The sequence below is a fragment of the Haemaphysalis longicornis genome, unplaced genomic scaffold (genome assembly GCF_048455015.1).
Source record: "Haemaphysalis longicornis isolate Haplotype H1 unplaced genomic scaffold, Haemaphysalis longicornis Haplotype H1 scaffold_3, whole genome shotgun sequence".
Classification (NCBI taxonomy): Eukaryota; Metazoa; Arthropoda; class Arachnida; order Ixodida; family Ixodidae; genus Haemaphysalis; species Haemaphysalis longicornis.
In genome coordinates, this window is record NW_027526335.1 from 155,663,374 (window position 1) to 155,691,339 (window position 27,966).

The window sequence follows — 27,966 nt, forward strand, 5'->3', positions numbered from 1 at the left end:
ACGCACGCCGGATAGATTTTATTTTGTGACATCAGTAACATCCTCTCCGCTGGTCCCATCTTGTAGCATTATAAGTGTCACCTGCTGAAAAGTATGTGAGCCCATTAAACAGTTTGGCCTAGTTGTCAAGGTACAGAAATCAGTATTTTCATGTTCCCAAAGTCGACGTACTGGACCCGCAAATCCCTGCTGTTGTTATTCGTCGGTCACCCTCTCACAGGGGTCTGGGAAGCTGTGAAACGCTTCCCAGCATCAAGCAGACGCATGCCGGTTCCGTAAGTCCTTGGGCGTCTGTCTATCTATCGGCGTCTGATTTCACTCTGCGCTAAGCTTCTGCGTCCACTTTCTCAAGCTTACTGACTGTTCAACAAACAAAAGCTCTTCAACCATGCCTGTTATTGGAGGCTCGTGAAGCTCAAGCTGTTTGCAAATACGCTAAACAAGCAGGTGGAAGTTCTGCAATTCATGATTGGACTTGCGCAAAACAAACGGGGACGTGGAAGGAACACAAGGAGTGCGCTCGTCCTTGTGTTCCTTCCACGTCCCCGTTTGTTTTGCGCAAGTCCAATCATGAATCGTTTCCAACTAGGCCGGCTTGCTGTGAAAGTTCTGCAATTGTCATCCATCCGGGGAGTAACGTTCTCACTCACAAAATTGACGATGCCCCCAGCGTGGTGATCGGCGCTATTTATTAGCAGAAAGTCGGCTCCGAGTGGCACCTGGTTTACTCCACCTGGAAGCTCCAACCTGCCGACACTCGCTTTAGTGTTCTTGTCCGTGACCTGCCCGCAATTTTCTCGACCATATAGCACTTATGAAACTTCTAAGAGGGTGAGCCATTTCCCGCTTTTGTGGATAGTAAACGTTAATGTGTGCGTATCTCTCCCGAGGCGCACACCATAACTATTTTCTGAACTGCTACCGACGTTTCTGAACTGCCGTATTTACTATTCCACAGTGGTTTTACGGTGCATCAAACCCGCCAACAACGAGGCAGGTGACGCACTTCATGCACACTTTGCGACGGTACTTTTAGACTTGCTCTGAATGGGGAACCTCTAGTCGCGGCGCAGATGACGGAACCATGGGCCTGGGTTTGCGTCAACACTGCTGTTTTGTCCATCTGCAACACGTGCCTGACCAGTTTGACCGACTTACTCTGCTGCGAAGTATCAAGGATGGCACCTAGACTCATTGCTCAGGCTGTCGTTCGTCTGTGGCTTCCTGATAGATTAATGACGCCTGGCATCCCAGAATCACAACCTACGGAGTGCCTAGTGGTACAGTGGTACACCTGTCCGAGGATTAACACCGACGTTTCCCAATTCTCTGGCTAGAATATTGCTTTGCGGGGTGTCAGAATAACCTTCGCAGTCTTTAGTAGCGCCTTACTGTCGCTTTGATGTTGTTTCCTTGATTCTGTGTGACCGCTTCCGCCATCTTAAGGCCACCCCACAGCGCCCGTCGCTGCATACATTGATACCAAAGCCTTCGTTGGAGCGTGGGATCAAGCTTTCCCTTTCCCTTTCTCTCTCTCGCCCTCCCACTTTGGGTGCCCCACTATTGTTACAATTGATCGCGGCCGCCAATTTAAATGTAGTTTCTTCACTTCCTCAATGTGGTAATTGGCACTAGGTATTGCCGCATGGGGGCTTACCATGCGTTTTTATGTAAGGTGGAGCTGTTCTATCGCCCGCTGAACGCTACCCTGTGCATGACTAAATCGAGGGTACTGTGTTGACCCCTTCATGTCGTGATTTTTGGCTACACGCAATGTTTGGTCGTCGTCTTAACTGTTGAGGGCTGAAATATACATTGCGAAGCAGACTTTGCATTTGCTGGTTTCCTAGGGCCTAAGCCAGCCATCATGTTTTCAATCTCGTTTTGAAAAAGCGCCGGTGCGCAGATAGCGAAGTCAGTAAGGTCTACGGTGCACCGCTACAGCTTCACAGAAACATTCTTGCTACTTCCACCTCCTCACCCCAGCCGCTTCCGTTCTTTACGCCCTCCTACAGCATGCAATATCGTGCCCTGAACAGGATGCCGAGATGCCCCATTCCATTTAATGGTCATTGACAACTGTAGTTGAACAGTCTCAAAATGGTGTACCTCGAGAGCCCTCTCGAAGAGCTTCCTTCCAATATTGCCAATGTCCACCTCCCTGGCACTTCACCAGGACACGCTATAATTGCATCCTTGCTTCCCAGAAGCGTTTTTCCCTGATTTTTTGGGAAATTTGGCCACAGAAACGTGAACATTTAAGTCAGAGGCCCACTTCGATATTATCTATTATGCTACCCCTAAGCTTAACATCCCGTCATGAACTGCTTCAACCCTCAACCACGCCAACCTTGAGTTTCACGAGTCATTTTGGAGAATGCGTGAAACAATCATTCAAATTCTGTTCAAATTTCGGCTGAACGAATTTATAAACAAAGCGTTGTTGGTTTTTACTGAGATAGCATTTTTAGTGGGACCGATGGCGTTCTGTCTAAAAGTTAATGCATTTCGCAACATCCGGTTTGGTTGACCTACAACCTCTGTTAAGATCCCCGGACACACGGTCCATGCGCTTAACCGGAATTCCTATCTGTCTAAACGGTTACTTGGAAATCGGCGAAAAGGAAAGGTTCTAGATAAGACCATAATCGCGTCGATCATGGAGAAGGAGTACAGTAGTTCACCTTTAGCTCATGAACCACGTATCAGTATTCATTTGGGTCGTTCGAAGCGTCTATTATTGCTAGAGAACTAGTTGCACAGATTCGGTCTTCGCTTAGGGTCTGGGTCTTGGAGGATTTGACGATCGATCAGACGAACTTGTAGTGAAGGTTTTGACGCAGTTTGAACGTGCGAAACGTTTCGTGCTTTTCGCGAATTTCTTTAGGAAGGGATAGTAATTTTTTTTTTTGAAATAGATGTTGGTGTCAATATCGATTTCGTGCTTTTTGAACATTGTTCCAGAGACCCTTAGAGTTTCGTTACGCGGATAACTCAATATAGCAGTCAATGGTTCCTTGGCTTTATTTGCAAGGCTTTCCACGTTATTCAATACATGAAGAGGTAACAACACATCTTCACTGCGAAACGAACTAAATGATATGTGGTGCAAACGTGTTGTGTACTTGGAATCAACGCACGTATTTTATTATGTACAACGAAAATTGGACACCCAATATTTATTCATTGCGGAAGTTTACAGCAGTATGCGTCAGTGAGTACAAGCCAGCAAGGAACTTACGTTTGTGGCCCATCAAAACATACAGACATCATGATACTTTCGCGCTTTGATGGCTGTTCATGTAATGTGTCTTGGGATTTTACATTCACATGGTGAAGGGCATAAGTATAACATTTCGTTCACCTTCGCTGGTGAGCCTCTTGTGACAAAGATCAAGCCCTGCGAACTTGAATGATCTACAAGGGAAGGTTATAAAACTCTAACAAACCAAAACCGCTTGTCCGCAGTCATTTGAGGGCTTTATTTTTTCAGCTTTTAGTTCCTTCTAATCAGCACACATGTCTCATATTTGGTGGGAAACGTGCCCGGTAGTTTCGCTCCATTCACATTCGCAAAGTAAATTTCGCTTGCGGTTTTTGAAATATGTGCTGTTTGACGTGGACTGTCATAGTCATGGCGGTCACCTTGTTCGGATAGCGCAAATCAGTACTGGAAGGCTTGGCTAGCACTTCGGCGTCCCAGGCGCGGGAATCAACCCAGGTTAGCTGAGTAATGAATTCTAGCATTAATCTAGATATGCAGTGACTGGCGTCGACCCCAACGTCATCACCCTCTTTAAAAAGTCAATGCTGTAATGAAACAGTGAGCACTACCACACGTCTGTCTGTTAAATGTTTTTGTGCTCGCCGCAAACAAACAATATCTTGACGTGAATTTATTTTTTTCGCGTTCGTCTTTTCAGATCACCTGGCAGCACACAAGCACCTCCATGGGGGCGTCTTCTTTATAGAGTCATTTCCAACAACTGAAACTTCGAAGATCAACAGACCGGCGTTGGCTCGTTCCCTAATTCGGGCGAAGTAGAAAACGCGCACAAAATAACGGTCATTTATAAATTGTTAAGACTCTACCTATAAAGATTTCTCCGCTGTTTAGAGTAAAAAATTTAGAAAGATACTTAGAATTTCTTACATGTCGGAATTCGATAACGTTATAGTTTATTTCAAGATCCATCAACCGCCTCCTCTGACGGTACATCTGCGTGATTGTCACTTTGCGTGGTGAGAATATCTTCCTCATGGTTGGGACTTATGTCTGGAATTTGATGTTTGCATCGTAGTGGTTGCGGCGAGGTCGCGGTAGGTGATTTTAGCTGCCACGACCACCTGCATTTTTGATCGGCGGGCGACATTTCTGTAAATCACCTGTGAAGAAACCTTTGAATCAGGTGGCACCCTACCTCGGCGGGAACATCCACTCCTAACAAGCCCGCATCAGCCCCCTGGGAACTACCAGAGCAAGGTTTGCTCCCCGCCAAAAGACCCGCCATCGCGTCCTGGAAAGAAATATTGCTGATGAAATCGCCGTCTTTACTTATGCCAGTCTGAATTAAAGCACACTGGGCATTGCGTGTTATTGTCCAGGCCGATCTCACTTTGAATCACACATTGCTGAGCGTATACCTACTCCGTATCCCGCTGATGCTGAGCGGCATGGCATACTGCATATACGTAATAACAGAGCACACAATTTTGATTTATTATTGTGGCAAGTTGGCCAAGTAGGTGTGGGTTCATTATTACGACTGCGCAGAGGAAGATGAGAAGAGTGTGAAAAGGTGACACAGGCACGGTGCTGACTTTCAAGTGAATGTTATTACACAGAAAAGCGATAGTTTCAACCATACGTTGCAAAAGAGCGGAACAGAAAACAGAAAACAATGTGCACAGAATCCGACGTTGAACATGATTGCAAGGATCTACGCGCCGTCAATATATGCAACCTCTCTCGAATACAGCGCGACAGAAGGGCAACTAATACGCCCGTTGTTTTCCAATGACAAGTGTTTCAGTCATCTCGTGTGTGAACTTTATCACGGTGGTGGGAAAAAAACTGCCGTGTTATTATAACTCGATTGCAACCAAACGTTCCTTTATGCACATCCATTTGCTGCAAGGCTGTGCGGCAAATGGTTGTGCATAGTCAATAACAACAACGATAGTATATAGCTTAGAATAACTGTTTCTCAGGATTACATTACTTATTGTGCATTGCACTGCATTTGCACACCATTGATATATTATCGGAAATCCCTTTACCAATAGTTCTTTACCATATCATGCACCGTACCACGATCCCTGCATTCCTCACCGCGCTAGGCACTTTTTCGTTTGAAAGCGACCGTGAATACCTAGTGCAACCCAGGAGGCACAACCTCATCGAGACCTCCCACTCGCAATTACTTCTTCATGTTGTGCTCCCCGCGTAACATATTGTTGATAGAAAACATTTCTCACCGTATTTTACTCCCATTTCTTCCTATAGACAATTAGCCTTCGATTTCCCAACGAAGGACGTACAGGTGCTTTGCACACCAGAATTTTTAACATGTAGAAGCAAAATTTTGTAAGTGCCATTTTAGATACTGATTCAGTTGCCTCTGAAGCACCAGTGTTTGCTCCGATCGCCCACACAGCGTTGTCATACGAAGCTCGTATCTACGACAAGTGATCCCGAAATGACACTTGGCCCAAACAAGTTGACAGCCAAGCACACGACCGGCAAAGGTTTGATTCCTATAAAATGTACCTTCACGTACCTTCACGTACACGTACACAGTTTGAAGCCGGTAAACTTGTTATCAGCGCGAGTAACACAAACTGCCGTCACATGAAGGACTAGAAAATCAGGCACCACATATCTCAAGGTCCCACCTTAGGCATTTAAAATGATCTTCCACTCATCTGCCATGCTGCTGCGTAATTTAGCCTACCTTCCTGGGTATTTGCAACATTCTTGCGCGGCCGCAATCGGTGCAATGGGCCTGCCTTGAAGAAACCTAGTTGTTGCCAAAGGCACTTGATTTTCTGCCTCGAATAGTGCTAGAGCACAACGCGGGGGTAACATCTTGCCTGGGTAGCAACATGTCCACGAGTCCTCTATTAGTCTTTTTTTTGTATTTGTGCAGTGCGATTTGAAGTGGGAGCTTTTCTATTTATTCGACGCCCAAAATCGCTGCCTTTAAACCAACGACTTCTCGAATGTTTTTGTCTTTTGTTTGCGGCAGAAGAAATTTCTTCTGCATGAAACGGTGCTTTAGATGGGCAAAACTTCCCAAACAATATCTCAAAACAGGTTTAATACTAATCACAATTTTTGAGCGAAAAGAAAACATATATTTGAGGCAAAATATAAATACTTAAGTAGAATCTCCAGTTATTTTATTTAAAATGCATGGCTGCTTGAGCTTTCTATAGTAAATAATGTACGCGTTGAAAACAATGTTTTAACCCGAAATACAAAAAGAGCTCGCGCAAGACCCTAGGCCTCATCGCGGCATTCTAAGAAGTAAACCATTAGCGAATTATAAGCCTCCAGTAGATGACATGCGAGCAGCGGAACCAGGTAATAGTGAATGTCTTCAGCAAAACTTTCTTTTCTATCGTGGGAGGAGTGAAACCGAATGGAAATAGCATAAGAGGGTGTGGGAGCACTATGCAATGAAAAAGACGAGCCTCAGAAGAACACGCATATTTAGGACCGAAGGTAGCAGCTGAAAGGCCAGCGGCCGTGATGCCTGGCCGAAGAGCGGGAGTTCCTAGGAGCCACTGACGGCTCGCGCAACGAGGCTCAGATCGGTGATTCGTCGTCTTCGGTGATGTGGCTACAAGGGTGTGGACGGAGAAAAGAGGGACATTTAAGTGGCATGACCGGCACAGGCCCATTGTCATTCGACGATGTTTCGAGCTGCATACGTGGCCAACTTTTTGGAAAGCAGTCACTGCTTATTTATTACGGTGAAGCTCTTCGTATTTTTTAGCTCTATATAAGAGGATACATAAAACACAGAACGGAAGTAACAGTTGTGCTTCACACAGCCCTCATCGAAAGTAGCATACCGTTTGCAACTGTCGCTGAAAACGTGCTATAGTTTCACGGCGTCAATTCCATCCTCGTACGCCCTGCGCATCTTGGCAGGTTTCTCTTGTGGAAAAGCTGGGAAATAGTCTACACCCTCCAATGTGAAATTTTGTAGGCAGAAGACTTCACGGGTTGATTTAGATATTTTTTCGTTGTTTTGGAGAGAACTAAACCCTCGAGTCAACACAACACCTTGTTGTAATGGGTGCTTACACCTCCACGTTCATTGGCTATCAGCAACAAAACGAGCACGTGGCAGCTCGCCCACCGACCTGCAGAAGTCTACACTGCCCTCATCTCCACCAAGACAAAGCGAAAACCCGCAGTCCTCACACTACAATTTGCACGTCTCGCTCGTTCTTTATTCAAGGCTACGCTGGGATGCCTCCAATAATGAGCACTGCATGCTCTGTAAGCCCTCTCAGCCCACAACAAGAAACCTACAACATTTTCGTCGGATCCTCTTGCAGACAGTGCCGTCAGGCAACCAGAGTCTGCTCTACCATCAGCTGCCAGCCATTCAACTGACAAACTAGCACTTTCCCCGGAAACGTGCATGGTGAGATCTGTCGATTGGACTGTCGACAGATCTGTCGAGATCTGTCGATCTGTCGATTGGTCGATTGGCATCCGGGCGAGCTGGGAGACTGCACCCGCGCTCGCACGCGCGGCGCCGTACTGCCGCGGTATGCCATCGGTGAGTCGAACCATCTCGATCTCTAGCGTTGTTTAATGCGTCGCTCCCAATGTTACCGTTATGGCCTACGATTAGTCTGTATGCAGCATATTTGATTTGCACGTTGCAAAAAGTGATGCATTTGGTGTTTTGCCCTTGTCGCCCCTGCCTTTGTCTGTCTCCGCAAACAACGGACCCGTCCGCAGCCGCCGCTCGCAAGGCATGTTTTGGTGAGCGCGGATGGCTGCAGTGTGTAAAATGTAGAATCCCACAAAGGAAAGCGCCTTCGTGTTTGATCGGACGACGGTGATTTCCTATTTGGAACTTTCTGGAGGTGCTATGATGTATTCCGACTGTTCTCGGGCTGGGGTTAGGTGCGAGGATATTGCTCATGCTGTTGTTGTTGTTGCTCTTGTATCAATTTATTTTAGACAATTCAAAACTGCCTTGGATGGCATGGCAAAAGGCAAACAAAACTACCTGACGGGGCCCTGCCACCCGTAACAATCACAGCAGCAGCGGGATCACAAGGAACAACAATTAGAGGAAGAAGATAACAAAAATAAACAAACAAAACAAAAAATAGAAAAAGCGAGTTACATACGTACGCCAAAATAAAAGGTGCACACTGGCGTAATCATACCAGAACAAAAATATGAACACACATCTGCTATCGGAACCAACAAAACAAGAAACAAAGCAATCACAATGCACGCATCCTTCAGGCCCTGGAAAGTGACAAAATTAGAGCGCTAACAACTGCTGTCACCGGTAATTTTTATTTGCCTCAACAATTTTTCGTTTATAACTTTAGATACTTTGTTTGGTCTACGATATCAAATGAGATCAGCAATAACAGGGTACTGGTTGAGGAGGTGAGGAATCTGCCATTTTAACCTTTGATCCCATAGCCTGTCTGGGAACGGCATTGTTCTACCAAGCACGTTCTCAGTTCATACGGACTTCTATGTACATGATAGTTCAACTCAAACAGTGTTTCGTTAGAATTATACTGGGGGAGCACTTCTAGAGATAATTTTTGGGTGTAAAGTTGCCGTACTGGTAGTATTTCATGTTTGTTAAAGTATGCTGCGCGGCTTGCAGAATACTTTAGGTTTGCAAATGCTCGTATGGCTCATTTTTGAAGTATCGTAAGGTTATTTAGGTTTGTTTGCGTTGCGGTGGACCACACTAAAGAGCAATAATTTAATTGCGAATGAAAAAGCGCGTAATAAACTTGACGTTTTACACTCCAAGGCAGGTGATATCTCAGCCGGTTTAATGCACCCACAGCTCGACAAAGGTTTTTTCTAAGGGAAGTTACGTGTGGTGTCCATGAAAGGTTTTAATTAAATGTTACACCAAGGAAACAAACTGCCTCACACTGTAAGATGCTTTTGTTATTAAAGTTTAACATCAGGTTTGTAGGAATTTGTGCCCCTTTTGGTCTGAATACGAAGTATTTTGTTTTATCTATATGTAATTCTAGCCCATTTGATCTGATCATGTGGTCGCAGCCAGCTAGATTAATATGGATATGTCGCGATTGATAAGACAGAAGTTCACGCGCTTTGTTCTGGAGACTTTTGGCTTGTGATCTCACACCGGACCTATTGTGCATTGTGTTGTGTTGTGTTGTGTGCAAAAATGTGTCGCTAGTTGCGAGTGTGCTGATTAGTGTTTATAATAGCGACAACAAAGTTGGGAGGTTCATCACTAAGCATCGCTAACTACAGAGCTTTGTTGGGCTGCTCATTCATAATCGCAGGAAACAATGGCTTTGAAATAGTTATTTTTTAGTGGAAATCACCAAAAAGTAGCCTTGTCGAAAGCCTCTTTTCTGTATTCAGTGAGCCTAGGGTGGGCCTAAATAGCATGTGCTATGTCATTTTATCAGTGCAGCGTGCACAACCCAGGTCGTATAGGGAAGTGCGGATGGTCGCTTGGAAATTTGGTGTACTTGTCGACCCATTTTGTATGCCGTACACTAGTGTGTGCCACTACTAGACCAGTGGCGAAGCGTCCATGCGCTTTTTCTGCATTAGCGCCAATACATTGATAGTTATGTCCCTTTTTCAGCGGTCACAGAAGTCGACAGCGTCGCTCACGGCGTAGCCGGTTTGACACACGCCGGTAAACTCAGCGCATGAGTCCTGTCTAGGCGGAGGCACATCTAGAGGACAGTGGAGGTTATTGTATCTATCAGGAGGGAGAAGGTGCCTCCTCATAGCATTTGCCACGGGTTGTTCTTGTGCTGCCCTTCAGAGAGCGAGTGTGCGGTGCCCTTTCCCGAAAGGCCAGCTTACCCCGGAACTGCAGGAAAAGGTCCCCTGGCGGCAGTTACGTTTAAGGGGGTGACACGCCGACGGATACACAGAACTATAGAATATGGTCTGTCAGGATGTCAAAACGTTCGAAATACACTCACTGAGTCAGTGATAATCGTGATTTTGTTAACCGGCGAATATTTGCGCAAGTTCCGCAGTTACGGTTTTGGACGGAGGTATTCTCAGTTAAAAGTCACATTCAGGAAAAACACGGGCTATGCCTGTTCCTCCTGTGTTAATTTACCCATTGACGTCAGTGAAAACTCTGACCACTGCACTCTATTTATCCGGAACTTTCTCGATTTCCAGAGATCCTCTGTCCTGTATTTGCTGCTCATCGCGCAATCCACTCATTTCTGTACTGTGACCAAGAACAGGGGCGCATGGCGGAGGCACAATTGAAAAGCCAAAACTAGGCGCGAATGGGGGTACAATCAACAAAGTACTGTTGGAACAGCTTATTACTAGCGGTGAACGAATGCATACCACAATCTTCGAATAAGCATTTTGGAAGCACCCAGAAAGCACTGCGCTTTGTTCTTTTCTTTCTTTCTTTTGTTTTACAACTCATGGTTTAGTTATTGTGGCACCTACTAAAGTGCGATCTAGACAAGCGAACAAGGACTTCGTGGTGAGTGTTAACCTGATGTACACGAATGCAGATGCTTCAGTATCTGTGTATCATCTGGGGGTGTTTCAAGATAGCATGTAGCCACATACAAGCAATTTTCGCAGCAGATCTCTTACTAATAGCCTGGCTCAGAATCACACCCGCCATGACGCATCAACCAAGATATCATTTTGCTCAGTTTAAACCACCCGCTTTCCAGAAACTGGTACAAATGCGTGTAGAAATGACATCTCTAATGGTTGCGTGTACACTGTCGCTTTAACCTACGTCACAGAATCGTCGTTTAACCTTTGAAATACGATGCCGAAACGCGAAAAAAAGCGTGCAATGCTGCCTAATTGCTGTTATTGAATATGTGAGTAAGTGAGGCAGTGTTTATCACAGCGTATGGCTGCAGAATACCCACCAGAATAAACGCGCTCAGAAAACTGTTCTCCCGTTTCAAGGCCAAGCAATAGCAATCAGTTCCTAAAAGTTCACGCTGGCCGCTATTGTTTGGCACACCTGGCACATTTCCATATTATATCACTAGCGTCTGTCACATTTCGCCCTCTGGTATACCCCACATCCTCTTCGAAGACACTAACAGCCCTCCTAAAAACACCAATCCCGAACATGCACCAACAGGTAGTAGCCGCGGTAAACATGGTCGATGCTACAGAAACAATAAAGTTCGCCGGAGTGGTCACTGCTGCTTCCGAAGCGTGCTGGCAGCGCCTCTACATGCAGTGCTGGAACTTATACTAGAAAAAGCTCTGAATAAAAACCGCTTAACTACTCAACTAAAAACGCTTTTAGTTCTAAATCATCACAAATATTTGCATCTGTGTACCAAGGCAGAGGACGAAAAGAACGGCACCATGAGCGGATCCTAAACAAATTTTATTCAAGCGAAAGATATTGAACGCATACCTGTCATGTGACGACCAGGACAAGACGCCAAGAAATCGGGCAAGCAGTACTTTATTGATAGCGATAATGTGGTGCTATAGGGAGATAAAAAGTAGTGCAAGAACTTTCGTTCTTTTAGCAGATAGGAACATATAAGCGGCGCTAACGCTCTGTTCTTGTAGGCTAGTTATTTTTGCTGCTTCTATCATCTCCCGGTCTACTGTCTTGGTGTGTCCATCTAATATATTCGTGCGCGTGAACTGCTACGTTTAGCACCAGTTACAACAGAGCATATCTAGCTGCCCATTCACTGATTTGCGTACGTTTATTTCGTCCTCACAGAGCCTGTGTCAATGATCCTGTATATCTCCATCATTTGTGCTTAGTACTCTTCGTCGCTGGCCAAAGTTACTAAGTGAACTAGAGCAAATTTGGTCGGATCCGTAAGTGACCTTGTGATACCAAATTAAGCAATATATAATCGCGCATCCACACTGAGCCCGAAAGAGGTATGAAAAGTGGTTTTGTTACAAAATATTAGGCGCAGAAAGAAAACGCCTGGTGTCGTACGGAAGTTGTGTTACGCCTAGACATACAAGTGTGGTTGCCTGCAACAGTAATTTCTAGGGGTTGAACTTTAAACATAAAAGATCAGTTTCTCCCGCGGCCTTTGCCGCAACAGTTGCCCAAAATTGCCCAATGGATCCCTTCGACCGGAAATTCGACCGGTACACATAGTGTTAACGCCCACTTGGAGACTGTAGGTGACCCATAGTAGCAAGAGATTCACCGCACCGTGCATTTTTGTATCTATATTGAGAGACCAAAATTTCACGTACGCAGCTTATTTACGGTACAGAATAATTGTTTTTTTCACGGAAGCATTTTATTCACCCAACTCGCGCAATTAAACGAGTCAGTGCTGCGCGATTGATCTTGGAGGTAACAGTAGTAGGAAAAGAATCCAGGAAAAAGACACCACCATGAAGGTGTTTGTACACGGCAAGGCGCTCTGAAAATGTGAAAATAAGAAAAACCCAAAATTGGGAATTAGCAATCGTTGACATTAATGCAACAGTAACACATATGAACCGACGGTATACGAACTATTTTCTTAGAGCTAAAATTTTGAAACAATCCACTTAATTGTTCTCAAAATAAAACTGACAAAAGTACAAGGAAATATGTTGCGACTTCCTATGTTACTGTAGAAAGCCCCTGTGGGGTGCCACGCTGAAGTTAAGCTCAGAACGTCGGTACGGGCGTCCACTCAGAGGAGAAAATTGTTCAAGACGTGCAATTGGCGTGCAGCTGGAAACCTTAGTGAATCAAGCTTAACGTAACAGCTTTCACGACTCTGGCTTCACGACTTTAAATTAAAACATTAATTTAAAAAGTTTCTCCCATGACACTGCTAAGAGGCTACAGAGATTGTTTTTAGTTGCACCGGTAATGAGGAAAAAGGCCTTACAGGTGCTGTCAGCAAGTTTGAAAGTACATTCGCCTCGTCCTCATGATGAGAGGAATTAAAAAAAAAACTGACTCTAAAAAAGAACTACGAAGTGTTGAAATGAGTGATAATATTTCTGGCTACACCGTGGGCCATTTCATACGTCGAGCGGACTTTTTGCTGACGTAGGCAACTTATATCAAGTTGCAAAACCTTTAATAGGGTTTCCTCCTATCTAGCAGCAGATGAGGTGAATAGAAATTTCGGTTAAAGTACCTGCATTTACGGATTTCTCAAACGTGTGCTTAATTCTCTCATGTATATCAAATTGTTTTTTGCTTGCTTACGCTGCCCTTAAAATGTCCGTACGCATTGTCTCCGGTCTTTTCCTCGCGAATCTCTAAAGCGGCATGTGGAATGTTTGAAATTAGAACGATAAAGAAGTAAACACGGGGTTAGGCGTGATATCAACGCAAATCCAGCAGTTATGGGAAGACCCTCGAAAATTTGAGAGAACGTTTCCAAGATGGCGTAGGGGATCGACGAAGATCCTTTTAGGGGCGAGGCCTCTTAGGAGCTCGGGTTGTCGGTGTGTACTGCCGTCACGGCCTCATGTGGTCCTGGTACTAAAACACCGGAGCACCCGTTTTCCAACGGCTTGCGCTAGAACGAAACGCGTACTAAAATAAAAGTGTGTAAAAGATAAAACTTGCGGACAATAACTAAGGTGAAACTGTGTCGGCGGCGAGTTTTTAGCTGGTTTTACTCATAAGTGTAACGGTCATGTGCGTAAAATAAGTTTTTGTCATAAAAGTAACGCCCACAAATTTCCCAAAAATAACTTCGAAGGCTGCCATAAACAATACTAGCTTAGTCGGGTTAGTATTCAGGGAACATTTGTGAGTGTTAAGTTTTATTTATTATATCCTATACCCATTGCCACACTGTCACCCGCTGGCCTCGTCGGCATCTAACTCAAAAGTATGTAGGTATACGTCATCACGAAAACGCTGCAACTAGTGTAGATCAGGTGGAGGCAATCTTTCTTGGTTTATGACGAGAATTCACTTTTCTCTGTTCTTTGTCATCATTCGAATCCCTCAAATCCGATTGAATACAGCAATAAATGAAATATCTGCCATTAGCTTAATTATGTGCGTTAGATCCAGAATTTGCAGGTCTTTGTTTACAAATATTAAACATTACAATCTTTTCGACAACTGTCTTTGTAGGTGTGTGGCTGCATTTGTGTTCATTGAATATGTCTACCGGTAATTCCAAATGTTAAATTTTGGGTTTGGCAGCCAAAATTGCGGGTAAATTGATTTTTTGACGTAACTGCATGCTCCAAGGTAATTTGTGGCTACATAATGTGGCACAAGATAGAGGCGGATACGCACACCCACCAGGTAGCTGCACCAACGCAGTATAATACAGATCTTGGTTGTGCGTGCGAGCTTGTCCTACCCAAATTTACGGGAATTATACACGACATTTTTCGGCAACTAGCAGGTATCCTGCTGACGGCTGCCATTGCCCGCGCTGCAATGGCCCATAAAGGTCTGGTGACAGGAGGGATGTTGTGTAATAAATCTGCTTCTGTAATAAAGCAAAACCCTGCTACTTGTTCTAAAACAGTATAGTGTAATGTGAGCTTCTTGTGTGATGGAACGCACTGCGAGATCTCATGGCCAAGAGCTGAATATTTTGGCTGAGGATTACGTCTATCTCACAACGGGAACAGCGGGGCATGAGTACAAACAGAGCTTCGAAATTATGTTCCGAGAGATCAGTACAAATCACCGGCACCGGCAGTATTCGAGCCTGTATCTTGCAAAATGAAGGAGCGAGAGTCAGCCACCTATCAAACTGGAATATGACAGTGAGTTAGTACCCGAGAATGAAACTGTTTACTCGATCGGCTGCGACTGCGGGGAGGGGAATCATGCCACCTGCTTGACACAGAACACATGATAGCGTACATGTTTCGCCTGCGTGTGCCTAGTTTAAGTGCACGCATTTTGTTCGCTCATTCTGATTCTTATTTTCTTCTTTTCTGTTATAGCAACACAGAGGGAGTACACGTAATTGCGGAAGAGAAGAAGAAGCAAATTGGCTGCAATCTTGGCCGTACATCATCGTGATGTTCGTGAAGGTTGCGTACAGCTTCGCTTTTTCTATTCGTAGGCGTCAGTGTCAGCTTCTTTCATTTTTATTAGAAAGCTTAAGGCACGTTGTGTATGAAAAAAAAGCGTACACTTAAACGGGAATGGATATGATAATTTACCTTTGATTGTGGCCTTAATCCTGTCGGCAAGGCACAATGGATCCTGTTGCCTGCCCTTGTCCGTAAGAACAATGGCCGCTGCGGCCACCTCACCGTACTCGCTGTGCGGCAGCCCCAGAACCGACACCTGCGCGATATCCTCCTGGTGTGCCTGGAGCAACAGTTCTTCCAGCTCGCTGGGAATCACCTGGTTGTTCATACACTTGATCAGCTGCTTCAACCGCTCAGCGAAGTACAGCCGGCCGTCTTCGTCGTAGTATCCTGCGTCACCTACAATACATGGGTGTATGCTTCAACTCATTAGCACAGATCTTGAATTGAGTACATGCGCAAACACTCAATACAAAGGAAACCCTCAAGGTGTAAATAACAAAACAAGGGGTACCGACTGTGGTTGCGACAGGTACCTCCATAAATATCTGGAATAGGCTGAACAGCGCAGGCAATTTCATGTTCCCTACAACAAAGTTATTTAGACATCATCTCGCTAATTCGCTTTCATTGCCTTATTGCCTCACGTTAAATTCCTGAAAGCGAATACACTCTGTGAGTCGATATGCATTTGAAAGCACAGAGAACAATATCTGGCTATCGAAAGACAATTAAGAAACAGCTTGGACGGTTTGCCGTTCCACTGGTTTGCATGAGCCGTGTTAACGCTAACCAATTGGAACCGTTCCCAACACACTTGATGCCGGAAAGTAAAAATGTCCAATATGGAAGTTAGCTACATTCCTACCCCTTTTTCACCATCGACTTCAATCTCCGAGATGGAGAAGAAGTCGCCATTTTGCACGCTCTCACGAGACACGATGCGCACATCATTACCATCGCGCACTGTCAAACACCCACAATTCTGTGTAGCTTCGGCTGCTGCAACAATGGAGTATAGGGGTTGAGGATGACAATGAATAAGCGAAGCAGGGCTGCATGGGCACGGAGGCACAAGCCCAGCTCGGTCCGAATATTCGCGAAAAGGGGCCCCATGTTTGCAGTGAACGGGTGATTGGCTCTCAAGCTCCCTTTCTACGTCCCCTTCGCGACACCCTGGTGCCGAAAACCGGGATTCTGAAGCTGTGAGTAGAATGGATTTGACGCGCCGCACACTTTGAGGTTCGCTAGGCGCCGGGTTCTCTTGAATCCAGCTTACTAGGAGGGCCTTGTAATGAAACGCTGCCCACCGCTTGTACAGGTGCCGAGACCGCTCAGTCGGCTTGCTCCGTCACCTCATGCGTTATGAACAGGTTCTGCTGCCACTATGGTGCGGCTAGGCCACTATTCCAAATGGAAAGGCACCATGAAATTGATGCCACTGAATCCGGCCACTCATGCCGTTGGTCTCGGCGGGACAGTCAGCGCCATGAACACGAGGTATTATGACATGAGCTCTGCATCAACAGATTCAGCACGGTATTTAGTATGAAGGCTTCGACTCCCGTGTGGCTGCCTCTTGGGAGTGAGACACGAAGCTGTCGATAATTCGTACGCGAATCGATTTGGGGCCAAGGTAAGCGGTTCCTTTCCGTACTCCCGTTGGGGAACGCGGAACAACAGATCGTCGGAACGACGCCTCTGACGTTAACCTGCATGATCCAGAAATCTTTCTATTTACTCCAGTACTGGCTTCGCTTTGCTGCGCAAGATGCACATCATTGCATTTTCTGGCCAACGGTGGAGCAGCCAGGAATTTTTGTACAGTTTGGATGCAAATATAGATAGCAATCTGGCTTTGCCTTGAAGCGAAAAAATTACGTACCTTATATCCCAATGTGCCGGCAATGCGAAGAAAGCTGTAGATGGCTAATTACTCGAAGAGGCCAACTTCGAAGCAGGTGTTAGCACCCTTAGTCTTCAGTTTTGTTTTTTGTACGATCACCGCACCCTCAACGCCCGGGTTCGCCGCACCGGACATGCTCGTTTTGGACCGCGTGAATAACCTGCTCGCCTTGACCCTTGTGGGGAGCTCCGCGCTCCCCACAAGGGTCAAGGGTCACACTCCGAGGCCTCCATTACCAGTATTCCTCCCATATAGTTGCGTCGAAAGTGCTCGGGGCCGCGCTGAAAGAGCATGCGGTTGTCTGTCGTGTACGGTTGAATGACCTAGCATCCGACCTCAGAATCTCGTACCCAAGAGCGTCAATGAATCTTTTCCAGCAGGTACTACGAATGGAGCGAATGGCACGTCGGACTGAGCGAGAGAAGTGCAGAGAATTCAGGATTTTCTCCGCATTCAGATAGACGTCCGCGGATAAGGGAAGTGTAACCACCCGCGTGTTCGTCAGCGTAGACCCTTTATAGACATGACCCGTCGCTCCCGACCAGGGAGCGACCAGACAGTGCTTTGCCTACTGCGGTGGAACATCGGCTCTTGCGAGCGGGAACTCACACTGTGTGACTGTCGTCATAACCGTTTTGTGCTCGCCGAACTCGACGAGTCCACGGTACCTCTAACAACTTTCGAGAAAAAAAAAAGTTAAAAGCTACAAGCTTCGGTTTTTCCTGCGGCAAGCCAAGCCCGTCTGTGCCGTGCAGCTAGGTGGTTGGCTCGGGGTAGTTGCTCGCGAAGGAATTTTACATCAATGTGCGGCGTTCGGCTAGTCCATGTAGTACCAGTAAGTGAAGGACAGGCTTCTTCCTCGGACGGCATGTTGACAATCGAACCTCAAATGCTGCGCCTGCGATCACTTACGCATCGGCTATAACCCCGTGTTCGCCTCGTATGCGTGCAGACCGTACGTGCCTGCGCGAAGGGGCGTACAGGTCAGCTGCTCCTACGTGTACTTCTCGACACCTGCAGCTAGCGCACGTACATTCGCCAAGATATTTTCGCGCCCTTTTCACTCCCACCAGGGGCACCAAACTGCTCTCCCGTATCTGGTTCGTATGAAACCGTCCAAAGGAAACCATGCAGTGCAACCCCGTCTTACGTATTCTGAAGAGCCAGCACGACGACCAGGTTCTCACAATCGATGTCCAAGGAGCACCAGAGATTTGCCCCATGACCAGTCCACCTGTCGACGACAAGCTTTTCTGCTCAATGGAGCATCGTGGGCTCGCCGCTAAAGAGCGTCCGTTATACGCGTTCTTGTAGGAAAGAGATAGCATCTCTATCGGCTCTGGTCTCTACTGGTCCCGAAGGATCTCGCGCTTGACTCCGTGTGTCGCTATCTCGGAGACGTAGATGAAGTGTGCATTTTGCATGCCCCGCTGGCAATCAAACCGAAAAACGCCCTTTATCTAGTTCGACCAAAGAAGCAGGGCCACGAAGTTTTTTTTTTTTTGGGGGGGGGGGGGGCGGCCATCCGAAGATAATACAACACGTGATCGACGCCATCCTTGCTCTCCCTTCATAAGTTTCTCGTTCACCCCACAGGCCAGGCAGTGACGCAAATAAATGCGTCGGTCGGAGGGGCGGAAGACCTACTGCTGGAAGCTTTGTTCAGAGGAGCACGACAGGCAGTATTTTAGGCGCGAAATATCGTGCTTCTAAATTTTTACACCCCATTTAGTTTTGCGACATCGTTGAAGCCCATGCACGGATCGTTAGAGCCAAAGAGCACCGGACGGACCTTGAGGGCTCTCGCAAGTACTTTGTAAGAGGAGCAATGGCCCAAGCTTTTCAACCTAGCGCTCTGAGATGTTTCTTGGCTAAGCCGCCACACCACGAAAATCCTTACACTACTCTCAGCTAAACCGGCGTGCATAAGGAACGGCCCCTGGTGACCGCAGATGACTTCTGAAGTGCCGGAAGGCAGAAAGATGGAGGGGGGGGGCGGCACGAAATACATCACGCTTCCGAAGAAGGAATATTCGCCATAGAACACCGGCGTAACCCCAGCATTCATCTTCGGGGATACTGCCACACTGAACACAGCGCTTTTCTTCCCTCAGGCCTTACGTCATACAATTTGAGTTGCAGCCCGACGCCCACAAAACTCATGAAGACACCCCAAGCTCACTTTGCTCTGGCGGTAAGCGAGTCAACCACCCCCGTGGTGTTTTTCCGGCAGGCATGCATATGAACTCGTCATCCTTCCGCTGGAGCACGACACGGGACAGCCTGACTTAGTTGCAATGTCTATCTCTCGCCCTGCTCTAAACGTAATTTCACGTCGTTGTTCGCGGTTGGTGCTGTCCTTTTGAAGGCATGCCGGTTCTGAAGCGAAAATGTTCCCGCTCAGCGGCTTTGTTACTGCAGGATGCCAGTACTTGCACCGGCATGGTTCTCCGCAATAAACTGTGTCGTGCTGTATAAGTTGTGCGGCAGTATTCTTTTTGTTCATTGGTTTCAATGACTTTTGTTTTCATAGTGCTGGGCCGGCGCACTATGATGGCGGGGTGAGCGCGTTGACGATGATGCTGAGTAAACAAAGCAGGGCGGCACGAGCACGAAGGAATGGGCCCTTGCTTATTCCGGGTGCTCGTGCTATTGGGCCCCGATAAGTGCATCTAATCACCTACAGCGCACCAGGACGCTACGATGGTGGCGTTTAAAGCCACGGGGATCGCCCTGATGCCGAATACGACAAGGAAAAGCTACCCACGTTTAAGTGCAACTAAGCGAACATCCACTCCAATTTTTACGACGATAGCGAAGAATAGTCTTCCGCCGCCAACGAAACTTGCCGCAAAAAACTCGTGCAAGCGGAATAAAAGATTCTGAACGAAATGACGTTGACTGCCCTGTTCCTGCTATGTGAAGTACTCTAGGGGACAAGGCCGCAGCACACCATCACCTGCTGGTGGGACTAACCTCAATCTGACAGTTATTACCAAATGCATGGTGGGCTACTCTGCGGATAGGCGGATGTTTCTGCCCACGTCGAACTTGCACACCTTGTTTCAGTCGAAGTCTCCCACAAGACGTCTTGTGGAATGATCTCGACGTCGGGGAAACACCCCCATTTATTAAGCACTCTTTAACTTCAGCGCGTTCAAGGCATTAATAAACTGCTCGAAGCTGCTGTCTTTTCACAGTGTCTTTGAATCTTTTTTCTGAAAATTAGCGCTTCCAAGGAGTGACCACAGGCGGTCTATTACGTGGCCTGAAATGTGGCCCTTCGGATGGGGATATATTATATGACAGTGATGCCGTATCGTGGCCGCTGCTTCCGAATTCACTACACGATGCAATTGTCGAGCTTGCAACACCCCGTTATCATCGCGTTCCTATGAATGCTACTGTTTTGCATGCCCTACCCATCTCTCATCTTGTGCTGTCTTCTTTTTCTCATTAAAGTTTGCTAGATCAGTCAGTTTCAGTGCTCCACAGTGCTCGCTCATTTTTGTTACACGTGCGATGAATGCGCTGCTGTTTATCTGCGCCGGGCCCAGTGCAGCTTTCATCACCATCGAGTAGCATACCGCCGTCAGCTCTCCGCGCAAAGGTACAGCGGAAGGATCCTCTAATTCTTTATCAAAAAAATAAACAAACGTTTTCATAAAACATGTCCTCATTTAGGGCAACAAGGAATGACGCTGCAACATGAGTGAAGTTGGGGCCCAGGGACAACAGGAATGTATCCAAGGCATGCTGTAGAAACCTACTCAGAGTACACATTGTCACGCGTCCTCAGCTTGTTTAGTTGTGTAAGTTTTTGTTTCCCTAAGGCACATAAAATATAACGACCTCAAGATATTTTTCGACGTAGTCACTTTTTGTGTAAAATTAATTTTACCGCCTTCAGGGTACTTGCGAAAACAATTCAAGCGTACCGATTTGGTGGGGATGGTTATGGGTTTATCCAGTATCAAGCTCATCCTTCTTCTTGGTGTCTGGTACCAAATTAAGGAGTTTAACGTACCAAAGCCACACGTGGGATAAGATGTGCGCCATTGTGCAGGGCTCCGGATTAATCTAGACCTCCTGGGGAACTTTTAGGTGGGTCTATATGTGGATACACGGACATTTTTGCTTTTCACATTTATTTAAAAGCAGCCACAGCGGCAGGGATCGAACACGCATCCTTGGACTCAGCAGCGTTGCGCCTTAACCACTCAGCCAGCGCGTTGGCTATGTGGTAGGCTTCCTGTTAATTTTTGACCCACTTTCCATACACGATATTGCTGTTGCATCACAATTGTTATAAATTTAGCATGCCCTTGAAATACCGACTTGGCTAGTCGAGGCTGTTTATAGGCTAGCTGTGAATGCATTTTACAGAAGGAATAGGTATGGCGTTTAAATCTGTAGTGTTTTAGAGTACTTGTTATGAAATATTTTGCTTCCATACCAGTCTTCATCCAACCTTCATTGTCGAAAAGTTCAGCCGACTCCATAGTCCTCTTATAGTACCCTCGCACCATAGAAGCATTCCGGAAGCGGATCTCCCCAATCTTATTTGGGCCAAGCCTTTCTCCAGTCTCGACATCGACAACCTGCAATACAAATCAGTGACATGACATTGTTTTGTTTTACTCTGGCGTTTAGTGGTCTTTAAAGGGACACTGAAGTGAATTTCTCAAGCTACCGTTTTTGCTTGCACTGCGTAGACTGGCTCAAATTAACACACTTTTCACCGTTTATCCGGTTGATAAGTCGGTAATTTTATAAAGCCCGATAGAACAAAAACTACTATGCGTGGTCTGCGGCGGCCGAACCAACTAAAGGCTGTGACGTCGGGAGGAGGTGCACCATGATTGGAAGATATCCAAGGTTAGCGTCCAAGCAAGCTTCGGTGTCTGTTCTGTAAAGAAACATGCTTGATATCTGATGTTATCGTAAGACGGGCATTCTCGATATCTAAATAATTGGCATACCTCGCTTCCGCCATGTTATCGGCTGTAACATGCCTAAGATAAGCCTCCCAGGACGGCTTGGAATCGTAGCAATTACTAGCCGAGGCCCACGCAGTGGATGAACGCCCTCCGCGTCACCGCAGACGCTCAAATTCCATGCACTTTTCCCCCATATTTGGAGCTTGCCTCACTCATGCCCGTACTGCCCGTACCGTAAAAAGCGTGTTCGCACCAGTCGAAGGGTCTGCTGATTCTGGCCTGTGCCCACTTCCCGCAAACAGTCGGTGCTTATGGGAACAGCACGACAATGAAAACTCGCTAGTGCGTCAGTGCCAGTCTGCGCGCGCTCCGCGAACTCACTCGTGCATGGAGATGTGAACGTTACAGAACAAAAAATGGTGAACTCAGTATAAAAAACATCGGCCGAAAAGGAAAAAATCAGCAACGAAAAAGAACGCACCCTCAGAGATTCGAACTTGCGACTTTCAAAACAATGTCTTGCGCTCCAGACCACTCGCCCACGGGGCAGCGCTGGCGGTGTTGGAAACGTAAGTTACATAATGAATAAGCAGTGAACACTTTGATTTAGTTTTGATCATTTCGGGCTGCTTAGGTGACTATTAGTTGTATAGTGCTCGTGCTGTATGCGTCCCTGAAATTTTCACTACATCGCCCGTCTAGCAATTGCATTTCTTAGACGGAAAAGCATTCGCAGATGTGTGGTCGTGCTGCTGATCACTGGGCTTGTTCACCCAGCGCAAAAACGTGCTTCCTGCGCCCTAGTTTTACGCTGTACGATAAATGTCTCAGTTAATTTTATTTCTTTAGTACCTATATAGACTTCGCTCACCCTTCTGCCGCCTTCAAGTGGCCTTAGGGTTTCCTACTAGCGTACCAGCCGGCGAAGCGTTGCATGTGCAGCGCTTGTGTGGAGCGACCTGGACTTGACGCTTGGCACAGTTTTCAAACTAAAAAACTAAAGAAAGACATATTCTTGCATTCCCAAACGTGTCGTGGATTAGTTTCAACTGAGCGAAGGAATTGCTACGACACGTCGGCGGCCGGCGGACTAAACGCTCGGTCGACTGACTCGGTCGGAAAGTCGGCGAGCCGTGCAGTAGCGCATTCACGCCAAGTTATCTCCTTCTGACGTCACACGAAAACGCCACAGAAAATGCGCGAGAATGCAGAGACGAGGACAGCATTTTCGAATTGATTTTTCTATAAAATAAATTTGCGTAAACGCCCTCACAGTGGTCGAAACATGGCCTATGGATTCCGGACTACAATTTGCGCTAGTACTCCCGCAATGTTTACAAATAACTTCGGTGTCCCTTTATGGCGTGATTAGTTCGTAGTGACCCACTAGACGTCCCAAAAGTTTCTCCATGAGTGGATGCTCAATTTTCTTGGATGCTAGTGTTTACTGGTGCATATGCTTTTTGTACGGTTTCCAAGGACATCTTTAAGATTCTATTGTCCGGTAAAACTATTTTTTCCCGCCAACATGTGAAGAAAAGATTGTAAATATTTTTCAGGAAAATACACTCTCTGCTTAAACGAAGCTACCACTAAAGGCCTTGGCGTTCAAGCTGAACTCACGAAAGTAAGCTCATTGAACGCCTTCGGCAGCCATATTTGTTTTCATATCTGCTGGCATGTGTAAGACAAGACTCTTTTTTGCTGAACTGTAACAAATCGTGAAGTGCCAATCTTGTATTCATATTGATAGTACACATAAAAAATTCCACTTCAAGCACCTCACTGAATGTTCCAACACCTTGAATTCAGAAGCAGATCTATGCAGGCGTTTTACTTTAAAGAACGCTTTTTAGGATCCTACCTCAGCAAGATATTTGGATATCAAGCAGAACACTGAGGACCGTAGAGTCATCATCCGGCTAGACCTTTACACGTCTGTAGAGTATCGTCACTTGCAACCGCTTTGTAAAGTATCGTATTTGCAGTACAACCTTGGGAACGCCTGTAGAGGCACTGCCGAATCTTTTGTTTAGCTGGCTTCACATGTTTTCTGTTAGTGACAATGTTCCGGCTGGCAGACGAGGATAAATTCAAACGTGCAGGGTGACCTGGTCATCTGTCCCGTAACAGGAAAATTATGTGGGAGGCACCGCGCACATTTAAAACGCGCTCTGTTGGGTTTGTTTTGAAGCGTATAACACTGGTATGCTTGCAATGCTACCACGGCTGCCAGCTTTGCGGATACAGGATATTGCGACGAATGGGAAATTGCGATACAAAAGGTTTTTTGAATTGGTAGCACAAAAATAGCGCACTATTACGATGCTGCATAACGACAAAATTTGTGCCAAGCGCGATGTGCGGCCTTGTCGGTGAAGGCACATAACTGCTTTGTCTCAGGAACTGATTGCTCGATCAGCAAACGCGCCGCGGAGCGCGATACTGTGCCGTTATCTCGCAGCGTATTTAACCTCCCGGGCTGATGTAACGTGGTTCACATGAGCCATGAAACGAGGATGACGACGACGGCCCCGAAGGACCAATGAACGTGCAGAACGCAGTGCGGGCTGGGCTTCTGAGCTTTTTGCGAACAAGATAGTACAAGACGCCGCCTTTCATTAAAGCCTGGTTTTGCGTTTTCATTACGCTGAGGGCCGTTTTCACACAGCGTCTGGCGCAGGCTTTTCATACTGTCCTCTCCTCACACTTTCGGAGGAGCATTTCGCGCCGCCTCGGCATACTGCTCTCCCCTTTACAATTTTGCGACACTCTCCTCTCCCGTTTTCTTTCAGTCTTCGGTATTCCCATCGCTAGCTCGGTTACGACGCCATCGCCACCGTTAAACTATTGTAGCGGACGCTTAAGATCTGCGCACTAGAAAGTAGATCAGGCGTTCATTCAGTTGTGAATCTGGGTGAACTCGCTGATGTTCACTGGTGGAGGCCTCCTTCGAATTAGTGCACAACAAGCACATCTCGAGTGTGCCCGGCATCATCACATAGTCTGTCACCGATGGGCGCAACCTGGAGCTTAAATGTAAGTAAGAAGCTTTTTCAGAATCCGTACAGAAACTTTGACTATTTTGTCGCAGTAAAATTCTACTCATACCATCTTGGCAGTAAAAACTGGGTGCAAGCAGAACGCCGCCTCTACACATTATTTTAGAGATATTCCCGGCTCTCTAAAAACTTATTCTCTCTTCATATAGATAGTTGAGAGAAGCGGGAAAGCGTGAACTATCGAACCTTCGCTTAAAGTGCGTCCAACCGACCATCACAACTTCAAAGACACAAATCCCAAACGAAGAATTGACCCATGCGAAGATTTGCCATGCACGAAGTAAACGCATCTATGAATGATCAAAATAGATACCGACACGTGGTTTATGAGAGAAAGCTATACTATTGTACTCTTTCATGTGTGTGTACTGTCTTGTGTAGAACCAGCTCTATTTCGTGATTTTGAAGGAACCGCCTTGATACTAGGGGAACCCGGTTCACGCACGCACCGTGTGTCCAGAGATGGCATCAGAGCTTTCCGTTCGAGGAACTGGTCTATAGGCACATGCATTAGTTTATCAAGAACGTCATCGGTCCCACTACGAAAGCTCTCGCTTAAAAATTGACTGCTTCGAAAACTAATGGAATATTTTAGGATAGCTATTAATGTTCGCCGCAGCACAAGGCGTGTTTCATAGTTGGTGAGCGGTATGCCGAAATATACGTTACTCTCTTGTGCTTGTATGCATGACTGGCACGTCGAAAAGGAGGGCGAACTTGCGTTTGCGGAGAGCAGGTGCGCTGCCTTTACGACCTGAGTCTTAATACATTGCGGCCCGCTCGCTGTGGGCACTTGAGGGAGAGTGGCTCGACACACGCCAGCATCATTTTACGTACGGTACATGTGCACACTCTTGACAGCCAGTGTATTGACCTGAATGTCGGCAGCCACGCTGTGTGGCCTATAGGCATTACAGCAGCAGTGCGTCCGCTATACAGTGGCGGTGGGGCATTGCGACTTCGTTAGAGTTCTTTAGCTCTTTAGTACAGCGAGTAGCGCAAGCAGCGCTACGGCGGCGAATACCGGGACCCTACTGCGCATGCATGTGGTCGTGGGCGCTTCGCCGCTCTGACCCCGCGTGCATGCGAAATCGGGTCCCGACACCCGCTGCAGCTAGGGTAGCTTCCCGCTGTCATAAAACATTGTATTATTTACAGCTTTTTGCCGGCCGTGGCACAATCATCCCCCCCCCCCCCCAGTATCCCTGTCATGTAATATCGTGCATAGCAAGCAATGGTACCGGCGTAATGTGTGTCATTTTTGCGGGAAGAGGAGAGCTCCAAAGCAGTAATGAGAGCAGTGACATCCCAAGCAAAAAAAAAGAACTCAGAAGTGCTGAAAGGAAACGATTTTCATTACCACCTTATAGACTTTATTAGCATTACTTAATTCTAGTTGTTTTGTTGAATTCTGTTTGCGTGAGCAGCAGTTCAGACTTTATTATCGGTGGGGCGAGAGCAGACAATTATAAACCCGTTAAAGAGAGCGGCAGCTTGACACGGAGCCATAATTTTCAGCAGTCTTTGTCAGGCGATAGGCCAAGTAAAAGGCCAGACCAAATGCGACGGATACTCTTTCCTGAGCGCAACAATTTTCCCAGGGCCCCTAAGTCGGCTACCTTGCTTGGAATGCAAATGCGTGGATATAATTATTAACTTCTGCTCTGCTACATTGTATTTGCCCCTCATGTCTTTCTGTCGTTTTGTTCCAATACCTTCAAGTGGCTTCGGTGGGCTATACCCTACTTCCGGCTGTTTTGGGCTTTCGTTTCCGCGTCTAACGGTGTGATTTACATGAGCAAACAGAGTGCCTCCCGCCACAACTTCTCTAGAATTAAAATTCAGCGTGGCGGGTCTGCACCTTCTACTGACCCGCAACCTCCTACAGTCGTGGTGCCGGGAGCACTATTCTACAAATTTTAGATATAAAATTCACAGTTTTGTAAGTTCTTTGAAGCGGCAGCATCGCCCTCTCAATGCTCCCGATGACGACACCGTTTGTATCACCAGTGGTAACGTGCGGACACCACACGACAGCCCATCAGGGTGCTGCTGTGGAGGCTCGGGTTCATATCATATCCTATCACATGTCTGCTTCTATATACTCATTACAGATGACCCCTTTTTGATAGCACAACAACAACAACGACGACGAAGTGTATAAGGGAATTTTCTTAGAAGTGGTTGTTGTTCAACAAAAAATAACTTATTACAGTATGCTCCGCTTAAGACGAACTCGGTCAAGACGAGCGCCATGGTTAAAATGAACAATGCTGTTGCTATCATATGACATTCACAATGCAAAAAACCTCCGCGAATACAAATTTGTGGTAATATAAAAAGGTTTCACACTCCCTACGAGTTTGTCTTAACGGGAGTATACTATTTGAGTGAGTTAAAAGCAAGAAGACAACAAACCATACCTTGATTGATGTTGTTACTAACGGCATCCCAACGTCGTTTCCCCGCTTCGATATGTCTTCGTGATGGGCCTGAGTGGTGCAAACGAGGCATGTCTCCGTCATTCCGTAAATATTTCGCAATGTTCGAATGGATTTAAATGTGGAGCACGCGGCGTCAGAGAGCATTCCGTGGAGCACAATACCGCCAACAATAACGTGCCTCATTGAGGGCAGGCGGCGACCTTCGAGGCGCATTTGGACCACCACGGCATGTAACTGGGTCGGGAACACCACCATCACTGAGGCCTGTGAAATAAGGAAAGAAGGTAGAATCAACACTTTATTTGTGGAGGTTTTTCTATGCCTCCGAAGAGGGGTTTCCGATGAATTTCGAAATTTATATTTCTCATATTCAAGTTAA

General features: G+C 46.5%; 2 protein-coding genes across 2 annotated transcripts in view; one reads left to right on the forward strand and one right to left on the reverse strand.

Annotated features, from left to right (window-relative positions):
• Positions 1-4,479, forward strand: part of LOC144175163 (uncharacterized) — a 38,973-nt gene extending 34,494 nt beyond the window's left edge. Inside the window, exon 10 of the mRNA XM_077704262.1 lies at positions 3,924-4,479. Coding sequence (XP_077560388.1) covers positions 3,924-4,045 — 122 coding nt within the window. The 3' untranslated portion in view covers positions 4,046-4,479. The remainder of the gene's footprint in view (positions 1-3,923) is intronic.
• Positions 4,480-12,517: 8,038 nt separating this feature from the next.
• Positions 12,518-27,966, reverse strand: part of LOC144175490 (2-succinylbenzoate--CoA ligase-like) — a 51,780-nt gene continuing 36,331 nt past the window's right edge. The window contains exons 6-9 of the mRNA XM_077704569.1: positions 27,567-27,851; positions 21,598-21,742; positions 15,365-15,634; positions 12,518-12,639 (exon numbers count right to left, since the gene is read on the reverse strand). Coding sequence (XP_077560695.1) covers positions 12,518-12,639; positions 15,365-15,634; positions 21,598-21,742; positions 27,567-27,851 — 822 coding nt within the window. The remainder of the gene's footprint in view (positions 12,640-15,364; positions 15,635-21,597; positions 21,743-27,566; positions 27,852-27,966) is intronic.